Raw genomic sequence first — 15342 nt, 5'->3', positions numbered from 1 at the left:
AATCATGCAGAAGATCGAAAAAACAATCCAATATCTCAGTGAAAACAGATCCGAATTTTCGCGAGTAGATGTCAGTGACGGCTCGTCAGGGTCGGCAGGGTCGGCCGGGCCGACCCAAAAATTATCAGGAGATAGAAAATAGTTCTAGATATTCAATTCATTCAAACTCAATCGGAGTTATCGATTTCGATATCCAAATTCCCTCGGTAATGAATATTTCCACTCAGAACAGGAAAATATAACTTATACCGGCCAATATTTTCTTTCGGACCCACCTAATATTCGATTTCCAAAGCATCCAGCGTTGTTATTCCCTTTCATAAATTGTAACAAACCACAATCGTGAATGGTTACTTTTCGTAACATCACCCCAAACAAGTTATTCCAGAATTGTACGTAACACCGTAACATTAGGTCTGAAATGTAACACAAATGTTACAATTATACAATTGCAACTCCTGGAATATCACTGAAAGCATCTCATCACGTTAGGTCGGCCGAGAGCCGATGGCGGAACCAGCGCTACCGAGAGCGCTACGTAAAGGAAAAGATACTACGACATACGCCCAGAATACGACCACTCAGTAGAACGGCACAACAACTCGATGTAAGGTCGCTTCCCAATACACAGGGTCGGCTGGCCGGTTATCCTATTGCAGAGCGTCAAGCAGCAACTTTTTACAGTTTATTTCAAATATTTGATAATTAAATGAATGGTTAATTATGAGACATTATGTCCTAATCAGAAAAGAACTTATTTATGCCGTTCGATAGTAGCTATTGATTTTCAGATCATGAAAATATAATAAATATATTCAAATGAATGGTTGATTATGGGATATAACGTCTTAATCAGAAAAAAACTTATTTATGCCGTTCGATAGTAGTTAAGTATTGAGTTTCTGATCATGTACTGGGACAATGCTATCTTCGGCAATTCAAATATGCTGAATGGTATTACGGAATTCATTTTCTCAAATAATATTGTTTCCGATGTTCCTGAATTATATAAGTTATTTTGTATGATTTTGTCCCTGCCACCAACATCCGAGTCATTAGAAAGAAGTTTTTCAGCGCTCAAAAGAATAAAATCTTTCAGTAGGAACATGATGTCTCAAGACCGTTTAAATAACCTGGCACTGATATCAATCGAAAGAGGTTTAGTTAAAGAACTAGCCAGAGGAAACATTTTTTTCGAGAAAATAATTGATGACTTCGCTACAAAGAAAGATCGTCGAATTGATTTGATCTATAAAAATGAATAAAGGGTGAGCAAGCTCATACATTTTCGACCAGAATACATGCGGTCATTTCCACAATATTTTTTGTGGTCTTTATAAGATTTTTTTATATTTTATACATTTATTTATATGTTTTCGTGAGAGGTTTTCTCTATGTTTATTCAAATATATATTTTATGTTGATAATTGAATATTTTATTATTTCTGTTTTTTCAAGAGTTTCATTTTATTTCAGTTTTCATTGATTTGAGAACTACATCTTTATATTGGGTTATAATAGGGCTATTCTAGGTGAGGTTTCCCATTAAAAACAAAAAACCAACCTGTCCTCTTGGGTGACGTGGAGATCTATTTGTTTATATATATTTATTTATATAGTTATAAGTATGATAAGGGGTGTGGGAAAATTTATATATATTTATATATATATATATATATATAATAGATAACAATGTTAGGATGTTTCGATCTAGGAAATTCAGTGATACACTTTTATATCATATATATATTAGATATATTGCGATCAATAATTTTCTTACGAATTATATATATATATATATATATAACCACGCTAGTGTGAATTTAAAAAAAAAAAAAAAAAAATATATATATGTGTGTGTGTGTGTGGCCGACCCACATCTCGTGGGCACGAGCCGTCACTGGTAGATGTGTAATGAGAATTTCATGCTTGATGCAAAGAATTTCATGTTGATCGCATCTCCAGAATCTCAGAAATTACAAGATGAATATGCAAAAAAACAAAGGAAATATGTGAAATCGGGAGCATTTGAGCTAATGTCATTTATGCGCCAACTGAACAAATTTTTTTGAACATAAATTGAGTATTTTGAAGTGACTTTTAATTATAAATTATTGAAATTATTGAATCCATAATTATTTGGCAATTTTAAAATGATATATTAGGTGTACAACTTTGCTTTCGCCGTTTCTCAATAGCGGCAAGTGGTAGTCGAAATAAATAGATCGTAGATGCCATACAATAACGCCATCGAATAATAGACAATTTGTGTCTGTTTCATAAAGTTATTCTCGATTAAACATGTCAGCTTAGGAGCCAAATTCTAGTCATTAGCGGGAGGTTTTAATTTTCTGCTTCAATATGGAGAAATCTGCTACTGAGGCTCATCGAAAGCTCTCAAACACCTATGGTGTGACCTCTTTTAGTGAAAGAACGTACCGAGAGTGATATCAACCCTTGAAAAACGGTGATTTTGACGTCGGAGACAAGCATGACGGTGGAAGAGAGAAGGTTTTCGAAGATGCAGAATTCGAGGCATTTCATCAAGACTCCTGTCAAACGCAACAAGAATTGGCAGGATCATTGGGAGTGTAGAACGCCAATTCAAAACCCCCGAAAGTCATGGGAATTATTCAGAAACAAGGAAATAGGGTGCTGTACGAGTTGAAGCCGAGAGATGTTGAACGGCGTTTGTTTGCTCGTGAACAGCTGCTTGGAAGGCATACTGTGACTGGATACGAAAAATGGATCCATTTCGATTCCCAAGAGCAGAAAATCGTAGGGTTATCCCAGCCATGTTTACACGTCGATGGCCAAACCAAAGATTCACGATTCCAAGATCATGCTCAGTATTTGGTGGGATCAGCGTAGTGTATTATGGGTTGTTAAAACCAATTGAAACAATCACAGGCGGTCGTTATCGAACGCAATCGATGCGTTTGAGCCGAGCATTGAAAGACAAACGGCCGTAATACAACGAGAGTCGAGAGATATGATAATAGTATATTATTCAACGAGCGGTAATGTAGGTCATAACTCACGCAGATGAAGTTTGCAGCACGAGCCGTAGGCGAGTGCTGTAATTCATCAAGTGAGTTATGACCATTACCGCAAGTTGAATACTATACTTTATCTACGACTATTTCAATAAATACTAAGAAAAAAATACAGACTTAGAATATAGACAGAAGGAACGGGAAATAAGCATTATGTGCTCGATCCCGACTACAAGAGAGATGGAAACTTAGTGTCACCAATCACAATCGAACTAGCTTCAGCTAGCTCGAATCCAGTACCGAGTACAGGCATAGAACTATATTGAAAACCCTTAATAGTTGCCGATAAAAATGCATTAAAATATACCAAAAAACATTCCCTGTAAACGACGACTTAATGACCTTACTGCTACAAACTCCTTTATATTTTTTTCGGGCAAGTAATTCTGTATGGTAACATTAGCTCTTTGTCTTTTGGAAATGTATACCTATATAATATTTCATCTTAATTAATCGTTAATTAACATTCACAATAATTAGATATCAACTTAATTCGAAAACGTCAAAATTATTAAAGTGACATTCTCTCGGACATTCCTCCCCTCAATAACAATAATGGAATGTTCCCTTTTGGCCAATCGAATAGAAGCAGAGAAGTATAGAAGCACAGATCCATATTTTCCGATTTATTATAGTGAGTTATAGTAATGAGTTATTATAACTCAAGATGTTTGTTAATAGATACCATTAATGGCTCAAAAGCAGTTGAATAATGAATATATAATTCAATAGGAGTAGATAAAGTGATTTTACAGCATGAAAATGCTCAACCCCATGTTGCGAAAGTGGTCAAGACATACTTGGAAACCTTGCAATTGGTAGTTCAGTTTTCTTATTTCCGCTTATATTGATTGACTTCTTCAGGTGAGTATTCTCACTATATCGGTCTTCCTAAATACAAATTGAGCAACAATAAGAAAAAAGAAACGTGACCAAAAAAAGGTATATTTTGGAAATTCCCTAAATTTACTGAAAAAAGGTAAGTAACGGTGATCTGTTCAAGTATGTCTGGTCGTTAAGCCCATGTGTTTTTTATGATTTCGGTCCATTTCTAGTGCTTCTAGAAGGTTCAGTTTATTGCCTTCATTTTCTATATGGAGCACTTCACTTATACAGATTACAGTTACTTAACCTTTTTCAATAAATTTAGGGAACTTCCAAAATATACCTTCTTCTGGTCACGTTTCTTTTTTCTATTGCTGCTCAATTTGTATTTAGGGAGACCGATATTATGATAGTAGTTAGTTACCATACCCACATGAAGAAGTCAAAATGTAATTTGACGAAACAAATGTTGTGAAATCATTAAATATAAGCGGAAATAAAGTGTTTTACTTTTTAATCATACCTATCAAAGAATGAAATTTCAAATCCTGGTATGCGAAAGATGAAAAATCCACATCCCAAAATGATTTGATCCAAAGGGTTGTACAACAAATAATATAATATGGAAATCATTCAAAAATTACCGCATCGAATTTATACACATATAATCTTTATTGAAAGTGCTAAAATTAAAATTCAAAATGACGAATAATGAGATTCGTGAAAATTCAAATATTGAAGCTCGAAATAACATTTAACAGTCGAAGAAGAATTGCAAGCGATAAAAATTCAAATTTAAAAGCGACGTCGTATTTCATCGGGCAACAAACAGGACCGTATTCACTTCACATTTCGATCAATCATCGCTAAATCACTACAAATCTTCGCATTATCAGAAACTCGAGAGAGAGGATAAATACATATTTACAAAGCAAACAGATTCCAGATACGTTCGGAAAGCTTGAATCAACAAGGCATTCACGATGGTATATTTGTCGTATTTCACACATAGGATAGTTAATAAATGGACTCAATTGTCGATACAGAATGGACACAATGTCGATTCTCGCGACGCGCTGCTCGAAACATAGGGTGGGCAAATTTCGATGTTTTAGCACTACAACTTTAAAACCAGAGGGGATAGACAAAATCTGATACCCCATTCTCGGTATCTTCTTCTGAGAAACTAACAAGGGTAGTATTCATTTTTGGCCACCTTCTTTTGTTTTCGAGTTATAAGCGGAAATTGGAAAAATGGCGATATCGAAAAACACTTATATCTCTCTGTTAGTACTGATGATAGAACTCTGAAATTAAAACATCATACAGGCACTTTTTTACATAGAATTCAGTGGCGGACACGTCTTTTTAAAAGGGTTTTTAATTACGAAGCTATGGCCCAAAGATATATTTTTTCCAATGGGAACACTAGATTTCTGTGCTATGTTTTGAAAGCTTAATTTTTTCTGATTTCAAAAATATATAACATGGTATGGTTTGTATCAATATAAAGAATAGAAAATGGTCAAAAACCTTTTTTTACCTAAGAGTCTCAATATTTCTATGGTCCTTTCGTTAATCTGATTATTTCTATGATTTTTACTAATTCCCTTCGTAATTAAATTGTTCAATTATATATGCATTGTTTCATGTGCTATTTGAAATGGATTGGTATTCGTGCGTATTCATTCTGGAGACCTATGAAAATAATCTTCTGATGAATCCATCTCATTCCAACTCTTTCGATTAAAACAATCGATCCTGTGGATCTTTTCGTTATTTCCGTATCTATTTTCAGATAAAAATTTATAAAATATACTAAGATTCGAATTTTGTAGAAATTAGTAAAAAGCATAGAAATAATCAGATTGATGGAAGGACACTACTCTTGTTATAAAAAGCTCAATTTTTCTGTGTTCATCAATAGTTGAAACCATAGAAATATTGAGACTCTTAGGTAAAAAAAGGTTTTTGACCATTTTCTATTATTCATATTGATACAAACCATACCATGTTATATATTTTTGAAATCAAGAAAAATTAAGCTTCCAAAAAATGGCACAGAAATCTAGTGTTTCCATTAGAAAAAACATAACTTTGGGTCATAGCTTCGTGATTTAAAACCATTTTGGAGAAACGAGCACGCCACTGGATTCTACGTAAAAAAGTGCCTGTATAATGTTTTAATTTCAGAGCTCTATCATCAGTATTAGCGGAGATATAAATGTTTATCGATATCGCCATTTTTCCAATTTTCGCTTAGAACTCGAGAACAAAAGAAGGTGGCCAAAAATAAATACTACCCTTGTTAGTTTCACAGATAAAGAGACCGAGAATGGGGTATCAGATTTTGTTTATCTCCTCTCGTTTAAAAGTTGTAGTGCTAAAACATCGAAATTTGCCCACCCTGTACATATTTCGATAATAGCAAGTCTTCCGCCATCGACAAATTAGCCCTCTATGTCTACCAACGGAATGTTCGATTTCTACAATAAAGTTTTAATATACACAGAAGAGTAACTACAAAGGAAAATGTTGCTAAATTTCCAACAATCCATTAACCCAAACGTAATCCACCGAACATCTACCATGCTCAAGAAAAAAAAAACTATACTATCGTACAATCGGATAGCCAATCTTAAAAAAAGGTATCATGCCAATTTGAAACGGCAGACCGGTTACGTGGATGTACATGAGGATCAGCTGTTTTTTGGTTTTCAACCCTAGCGGCAACAGTGCGGTTGAAACTAAACTTAATTTTATAAAATACGTCGAGAGTTAGGAGGTCCTGGGAAACAATTATGAAATAATTCGTGTTTTCTGCAGACTCGGTGATAAATTTGAGAAGGTAAAATAACCACACTCTTGTCAACGGGATTTTTCATATCATCATAAACTATAGGTTACCAACAAAATTCCAAAAATTTGCAAATGGTGAAGGTACTACCCCTACTGACTACATTTTTACCTCTCCATCATTTTATTACCCTTCAATTACAAGGTTAATTGTGTGTTATTAATAAGGGTTACGTAGTTATTGATATTCAGCGCTATTCTGTAACTTCAAATCGAATAGAGATGGTATGGATCGAATAGAAATGCACCAGAATCGTTCCGAATTTGTATTCTTTAACTCAAGTGATATTACTATGGATATCAATTACGAATTCAATTTAGCGTTAGAAGGAGAATTGGATACAGAAAATCAAATTTGGACGCAATAGAAGTGAAACATCCCGATTTCTCAAATTACGATCCGATTCGTTCATTTCTGTTCGAGTTACAGAATAGGGCCCATTATCTCTCTATTCATACATTTCATTATTTTCAACTGTATAAAGCAATGTTTTCCTAGGAAATTGCAAAAATTTAGGATAATTATACCATATTCGTAGAAAGAATATTTTTAGTAGTCTGTCTGATGTATACTTTCTCGCAATTTGATTTTTTAATTATATGGATAACGTTTTTTTTTAAAGGCCGTTTTTATCATGTTACTCAAGAGATTATTTCATTCTTATTTTTTTCCAAATACCATTTTGAACCGTTAGCGATCCGCAGCGTGTTTTATGTTAATTATATTCCATTCATTTTAGTGTTGTCGGTTATTTAAAAAAATTTAATATGAAAAATTCAGTATGTAATTCAGAGATCGAACTGAAGGTCAAAGTAAATAATGAAGATGAAAAAATAGTTTGAATCGGATATTCTCGATAATTCCTTTTTCCACATCTTGATTTCACATTCAATTCGATTGCTTTTTCTAAATCCGTTTCATATAATTTTGTTGAAAATAATAAGAAGAAATGGTTCGTACTTAGTATTTAATTTTTGATTATTCGGTACGTTTTAGGCTAAACAGTCATCTTCAGTTATATCGTCAAAAATACGTTCTTTCTATCATCGAAACGAAGCAACATACACTGTGTCCGTAAAGTATGGAATAAATTCATTTTTAGCTAAACAAACCATTTTAAGAAATAATCCTGAAACACGTCGATTTTTAATTTTAATTTACCGTATTTCAAAATAATAATCTAATATACTGGGTGAATTACTTTCTAGTAATGACGCCAACGTCATTTTTTTTAAATGGAACATCCCCATTTTGTCTCAATTTTCCGATTAATCTGAATGAGTTGATTCCAATTGGTACAGGGTGGACAAAAATACAATAGTTTTGTATGTGCTCATAAAGTAACGCGTAACATTCTTTATTAGTTAAATTGACAATATTATCAAAATACTTATTGTCTAGCGGCAATAAACAAATAATGACATAAATTGATGAGAAATAATTTCTTTCATATTCTGTCTGCTAGACCACAAGTACCAAACATGTTTGGAAACAGCTCATTTTTATTAATCTAAACATGTAACAAACTACAGGGTGTTACATTCAAACCAACTGCCGCTAGACAATAAGTATTTTTGATAATATTTTTAATTTAACTAATAAAGAATGTTACGCGTTACTTTAAGAGCACACACAAAACTATTGTATTTTTGTCCACCCTGTACCGATTGGGATCAACATGTGATACATTTTTGGAATCAGCTCAGCTAGAGTAATCGGAAAATTGTGACAAAATAGGGGTGTTCCATTAAAAAAAAATGACGTTGACGTCATTACTAGAAAGTAATTCACCCCGTATATTAAATTATTATTTTAAAATACGGTAAATTAAAATAAAAAATCTACGTGTTTCAGGTTCTTAAAATGGTCTGTTTAGCTGAAAATGAATTTGTTCCATACTTTACGGACACAGTTTATAATATGTTCTCTGAAATTTAATGCCGAAAAATGAAAAACCAATGACAATCAACCAAGCTAATATTGTTAATTTTTTTGATCAGTCAAAGAGTCATTAATCCGAACAATCAAGCATTTGAATGGTGATAACACTCAATCGGAAATTTTGAAGCCAGATGTTTCTATTTCGTCGGAATCTTCTCAGAGTGGCATAATTGCATATTTTTTATGACCTAGCAATCCCAGCATCCGTCGGCATCTTCGTTGGCTTTGTAGAACGTGTTCAACCATGATACTTGGTACAAAGAAACTACTTATATTTCTTTGTATCATGGTGTTCAACTACTGAACAACTACCTGGTGGTAATAAAATTGGAATTTTATGGTTATCTTTGAGAAGCAACCCCAAGAAGAATTTCTTTCAATATTGAAGTTGACGATCGACACAATAAATAATTCTGGGTTATGAATAATAAACGAAATAATTCAAACAAACAAACTTTCTCTGCAGCTCCAAAGCAGTTCTTAGAATGAGAAAAAGAGGACAAATTAGCAAATATTGGTGCAATAACGTTATAAGCTGGACCTGTACGTGTTATGGGCAAAACAAGCAATTACAGGTAAAAAGGGAGACAAACAAAGCTTATTATGGCTGAGCCACCCAGGCTCGAAGTTCTTTCTCAAAGGTCAGTCCAAAGTAAAAACCTAGTTCTAGGATTGGAAACGCCAAAAATCAAGGTACTGGCGTTTTGACAGGTCATTGCATGTTAAGAACGGATATGGACAAAATCGGCTATCTGACGAAGATGACTGTAGCATGAGCTACAGCTGTGCATATTATCTCAGAATGTCAGATAGCACAAAGTTGAACCGAAACAAACTGAAAAACTACCTACCCCTGAGCAAGATAATCAGCTGTATTCAAAAGCTAGAACTGCCGAGGGAATTGTAAAATATTATTCACGCTGAGCAGTGAAAATAGTCGATCAGATATTAAATGTCTAAATATGATTTACTTTTAGTTAATATTCTGAAACCTACTACCTGATATAAATTTTTCTGAAATTTTGGGGAAATTAAAACCTGAATATTGTTCTCGCTAGTCATAGTGTCATTTTATTCTGCAAAGTTAAGAACTCAGTGGGAATATCCAATGCGGATAATAGTTTCAAAGCTTTCTCTTTTCATCCGAGAATCCATAATAGATTCCAAAAGGTAGTTAACATAGAATAAGCATTTAAAATACCAACTATAGAAAAGTGATATTCCTGGTATTCCTAAAATTCCAGAAAGATTAAAATCAGTTACCTACGAAATTAAATGTTAATATCGCGAAAAAGTATACATAGGACAGACTACATGAATAGATTCCTTAGATGCAAGGAGAATAAAGATAATATAAGAATCCATAATATACAGGACGGCCCATTTTATAGGATCCACTGAAATAACTCCTCGGTTAAAGCCTTGATCAAAAAATGTTCGAAATAAAAATTTCTTCGTCTTCAGGAGGACATGGAATGTAAATATTCTGTGACCTTGCAGTTTTATTTCAAGGTCAAGTTGATTTTTTTTAATAAGGTATTCATATTTTTTATTGTAGAATATAAATATTTTGGAAAACTAAAAAATTCTGTCCATTTCGTTTTTTCCATAAAATGAATTTCTCATAAAATTATTTGTTATTGTATTCGGTATGGACATATTCAAAAATAAAACTACTTAAGTACTTCGTTTTCTAACTTTTCTTTGCAACAGTACACACCGCTATAATTTAAATCTCGCTGCATGCCGAATTTTGAAATTTTTACCACTGCAAACAGAAACATAGGTACTTAGTTATGAATTTTAGATTTTGCGTTATTTCAGACAAATTTTTTTTGTATTATTTCTTCTTATTCATTTATATCTCCTGATTGTTTTTCTTGTTAATTGAAGCTTTCAACAAATCGTCTGAAGCTTTGAATAGAGGATAGAACTGTGCACCGCTAATCATGGGAAAACTTTTGTACATTTAATTAGGTGAAATGTGCAATCAATTTAATTTTTGTTTAATATTTCATTTAGGTAAATCATTTTTGATTTCTGATTTGTCTTTCAAAGAATAAACACTTCTTCGAATATGCGCAGTAGTTTTGGTGAAGCAAGATTTGTCATCATTACCATCCTAAAAATGAAACATTTCACAACGATTTAAATGATTTAATTTATGCCAACAACGAAAGAGATTAAATGTTCCTAATTTTTTACAAAGAATGAGATTCTGAGAAGAAAAATGTATATTTCCTATTTAAATTATCTATTTGACCTTGAAATAAAAACCAAGTCACATTGAATGTCTGTATTCGATGTCCCCCTGGAGACTAAAAAACTTTCAAGGAGAAATTTCAGTGGATCTTTTAAAATGAGTCATCCTGCAGATAATTCCGGCACAACAGTGTCGAATTCGGGGGGGGTGCACGGAGAGGTATTACCTCCCCCGGAGTGGGACCAATTCACCACCACCCACCCCCGGAAGAAAAATACTATCTCTCAAAATCAAAAAGAATTTTTTACTGTCCCACCTTAGATATTAAAAGAATAAAAGAGACTATTATTTGGGTCCATTCAATCACTAGTAAGAATTATTGATGGGTGTAATACCCTAACCATTTTGTACTTTTTTGTAATTTAGTTAGTAAAGTATTGATTCTGATGATAACAACTTTGTTGTAGAAATGTACGGCAAATACTCTTCAAAATATCTCGTGTATGAGAGTGTGGTTACTCCATTTTTTGAAATTGTAACTACCATCATTTTTTATAAGAGACAAGTATTCTATTTCTACAGGGTGTTAAAAAAAAATAACCCCGCCTCTAGGATAAAAAACTAAAAAGTAATTGGTGTCTACTTAATAAAAAAATTTCGCCATTCGTATTCAAGATGAAGGGCGTTGAAAAAAAGTTTACACATTTTTTACGATTTTGCCGAAACTAGAGGCAACATTGTAATGAAATTTGATACGAATGTTTCGGAAGCTGATACATCCCATGAATTTGTTTTCATATATTTCAAAGAATGCGCTAGTTACACGGTTCATTCTAAGTAGTATTAGGCATTACCTTTTAAGGTTAGATTTATTGATCAGAATTTCAAATGGACATCATTCAACTCTTGGTGAAACTCGATATTATGTATCGTTTTCGGAATATTTTGATTTGAAAATTATGAAGTAAGAACCAATGATGGTACAAATTAATGATCAAGTTATAAAATATTATTATTAATTAGTAGGCATTATGTGAATTGAGAATCTTTTGTCGCGGATAGATGTTAAAATTTTCTGAATCGATGGATTGGTAGAGGTGTAGCAATAGCAAAGCTCCGATAAAATAAAATTTAAAAATGCCCTATTACAATTTTTTTTCAGCTATAAGTATTTAAATAATTAATTAGGCAATAAATCAACATTACATCGATAACCGTTCTCCAAACTCATAAATAAATCATCAATATACCAAGAACTGTTAGTCGTGATAATATTCTACTTTGACAGGAAATTGTGGGTTGAAATAGATAACAACCTGCAACTGCAACAGAATTTATCCATTGCAGCTGACTTAGTTCTCCTTTTACAACATAATTTAGAGTATCACAAAAATAAATTGACCCGATCTTCATAGATGGCGACATCATCGATGAAATGTCATCTGATAAAACAGCTGTCACTTTCCTTAGTACAATTTTTTGTAACCGGTCTGCGTGGGCGAAATTTAGAATAAATTTAGATAGAAATTTTGGTTTACCGTCTCGACGTCTTGTACGTACATAAATGTCTTTTACCTGGCTGGCTGGACCCACCCTAATTTCGCCCTGACTACCGGCCATTTCGGTTCAAGGCAATGTCTCAAAGAATTAGTAGAAAGTTTCCTGGATTGTCCACTTCAGGTTCGTGTGTCCATGGGTGTTGGTTTCGCTTGACGTATTCTCCTACAGGTTACATCGTTCTGCAAAAAATAAAAAAATAACAATATAATATGAGATGCATAAAAAATATGTATGAATTTATTTTGATAACATAAACCATAACCTTTTACATGACATACATGATATAAAGTAATCTGTTGGAAAAAGTATTTTTTATAGTTTATTAAATTTATAACCTTATATTTATTATTTTATAACCTAATTTTCTCAGTTTATAAAATAAAAATTAAAAAAAATCGGGATCAGTTAGAACTTGTATTGCATGAGCTCAAGAATGATATTGATTATATAGTTTTGACTGAAACTCATACAAGGTGATTTACCGGGATGGCTTATTAGACGTTTATGGAAAACTAATCATAATTTTGAGCTGAAAATTTGCACATTGGGGTTTGAGACAATGATCTTTCTCCCTAAAATATTTTCATATCTCTACAACTTTCGGTTATACCGGAAACAGACTACTACTTCCTTATTTTATATGGCACACCCAGTATAATATTATATCGTTAGATAGCTTTTTTGACGACAATTTCGGCAATATGCCATACCTTGGGTGGAACCTCAACGGTTCATGAGTTAATGCAATTCTTATGAAAAAAATTATGGCGATGAGGACTCCCTTTTTTTTATTTTTCGGCAGACTTCCGGAAAACACAGAAAGGAACTAAAATTCGATGTTTAGATAACTAAATTTTACATTTCAAGAATTATGAATAATTTTTCTTTGGGATTGTTGAGATATTATTTAACCAATACAATTTGATTCTGACAACATCAAATTTTAGATTCTTTCTGTGTTTTCCGGAAGTCACAGACTACTTCACACTAAGTTTCCATCACGATGACTACTTTTAACACCCTGTAACTTTTGAACTAGCGTTGATGATCAGAATTTTATATTAAGGGCATAAAAGTCTACAAAAAACAATACTAATATTCGACATAACCTGTAACCATTTGAGGTGCCTGGTCTTTTCTGATTTTTTATTTCAAATGTATTACTTGTTCCTTTCTATGATATGGACTTTCAAACTTATTTTAAAACGAAACAAGAGTCCACAGTTGTTTTTCAGATAATTTCAACCATTTTTTGAAAAATAATTGTTTTGTTTAGTTTATAACATAACCTTCTTGTTGATAGGGGCTATCAACGAAGTAATCTAAAACGGTATCAAAGAGCGTACTTGACGCAGTAGATATGACAACGTTGGCTGTCAGAAAATATAAATATGATAAGTTTAACATTTTTTTGGTTCAATTTATAAAGAGGGTAATAATTTTTTCATTCAAAACAAAAATTTCAATGAACTTTTCACAACTCGACTATTTTTCAAGTTACCTATCTAGATATTTTGCAATCAAATTGCGATGTATTATCAATATTTGCAAGTTCTTACACGATGCGATAAAGCATTGGAATTGTTGAATTATTTTATGAAAATCAGTATTCTGCTAAAACATGTTTCAAGAAATTAAGGTTACCTTATACAAACAATTGATTTTCTGAGAATTGGCAAGTTAGTGGGAGAAATATATGAAATAAAAATATTACCTCAGACTCCTTTCGGATGATAAAAAAATAACTGGCATTCACAAAGGTAATAAATCCGAATTTTCACAAAACACACACACAACAGAAAAATTCCGGAAACAACACTCAAACAGTCTTCGCTATTCCAGTGACATGCACAACTTCATCAACAGGGCAATTACAGTAAAATCATTCGTTAATCATGTCGGGAGTGGAAGATCAAAGTCGGCTTGTATCACTGATAAGGAAAATTGTAGATAAAATCTATAACAATACTAGCTAATTACAATATTGGAACTATCCAAATTTGTAAACACAAGATGCACATTTCTCAAATACAGATCGAAACTTTTCGTAAAGTGATATCTGAAGTAAAAGGATAACTGTAGGTATATATATATATACATCAACGACTTCCCATAGATATGTTATTCTATGTTCAAATCCATTATTAAAACATCACTACAAAGTACCACAACAAAATAATTTGCATTTCTTGGAATATTTTACCATTTAGGGTAGGTATATTATACAAAATTACCTTTCAAACAATTTTGTCAGTTATTGTCGAAGACATTTCTTCAAAAACAAAACAAAAGCCAGGTAGAAAATTTTACAGTGATTCAAATATTGACAAATTTACCTTAATCGATATTAAATGACATTTATATGTAAATTTGAAATCTGAAAAAGCTACTGTGTAGCGAAACAATTATTACTGATACAGGATGCTCAAGTTTGAGATGCGGAAAATTGAGGTGATGAGATATCGAAATGTATTATAAATTTGCTTAATGAACTATATCCGATAAATGCTCCTTTTACAAAATACCTTATTATTTACCCAAGAAAGGTGCCTGAAAGAAAGCTTTTTTCTTAGAAATCCAATGGGGTAAAATTGATATTTATTGTCAAGGAAACCAGAGACGTAACAATTTGTTCCTCAAAAATATCCAGTCACGTGCAAGTTCGGTCGCCACAAGTAGGACGAAAAGAGAACTTGTCACCATGCAAGAAATGGAGTCGTAAAAAAATTGGGTTTGAAGATTTCCAGCTGTTTGGCAAAAATTGATATATTTCATTTTTTCTAGTCAAACTTGAACGACGCTTTTTCGTATGTATTTCATTGAGAAGATTTATTGTTCAATCTCTATCACCTCATGGATTTTCCTATCCCCAAACTGGACCTGAATAATAAACAAGTGAC

The 15342-nt window shown here is 32.7% G+C and overlaps 1 protein-coding gene across 16 annotated transcripts in view; it reads right to left on the bottom strand.

Moving 5' to 3' along the window:
* Positions 1 to 15342, bottom strand: part of LOC123677138 (arginine-glutamic acid dipeptide repeats protein) — a 51200-nt gene that overhangs the window by 30718 nt on the left and 5140 nt on the right. For 12 of the 16 annotated variants that reach the window (XM_045613651.1, XM_045613660.1, XM_045613654.1 and 9 more), the window contains exon 2: positions 12443 to 12621. In XM_045613651.1, the coding sequence (XP_045469607.1) occupies positions 12443 to 12502 (60 nt within the window). In that variant the 5' untranslated portion in view covers positions 12503 to 12621. Of the gene's footprint in view, positions 1 to 12442; positions 12622 to 14156; positions 14298 to 15342 lie in introns of those variants that run through there. The other 4 variants (XM_045613656.1, XM_045613667.1, XM_045613657.1 and 1 more) reach the window with 2 other exon arrangements.

Source organism: Harmonia axyridis, chromosome 3 (assembly GCF_914767665.1).
Source record: "Harmonia axyridis chromosome 3, icHarAxyr1.1, whole genome shotgun sequence".
NCBI lineage: Eukaryota > Metazoa > Arthropoda > Insecta > Coleoptera > Coccinellidae > Harmonia > Harmonia axyridis.
The sequence above is the reverse complement of the archived record's forward strand: the minus strand, read 5'-3'. Positions and strand labels throughout refer to the sequence as shown.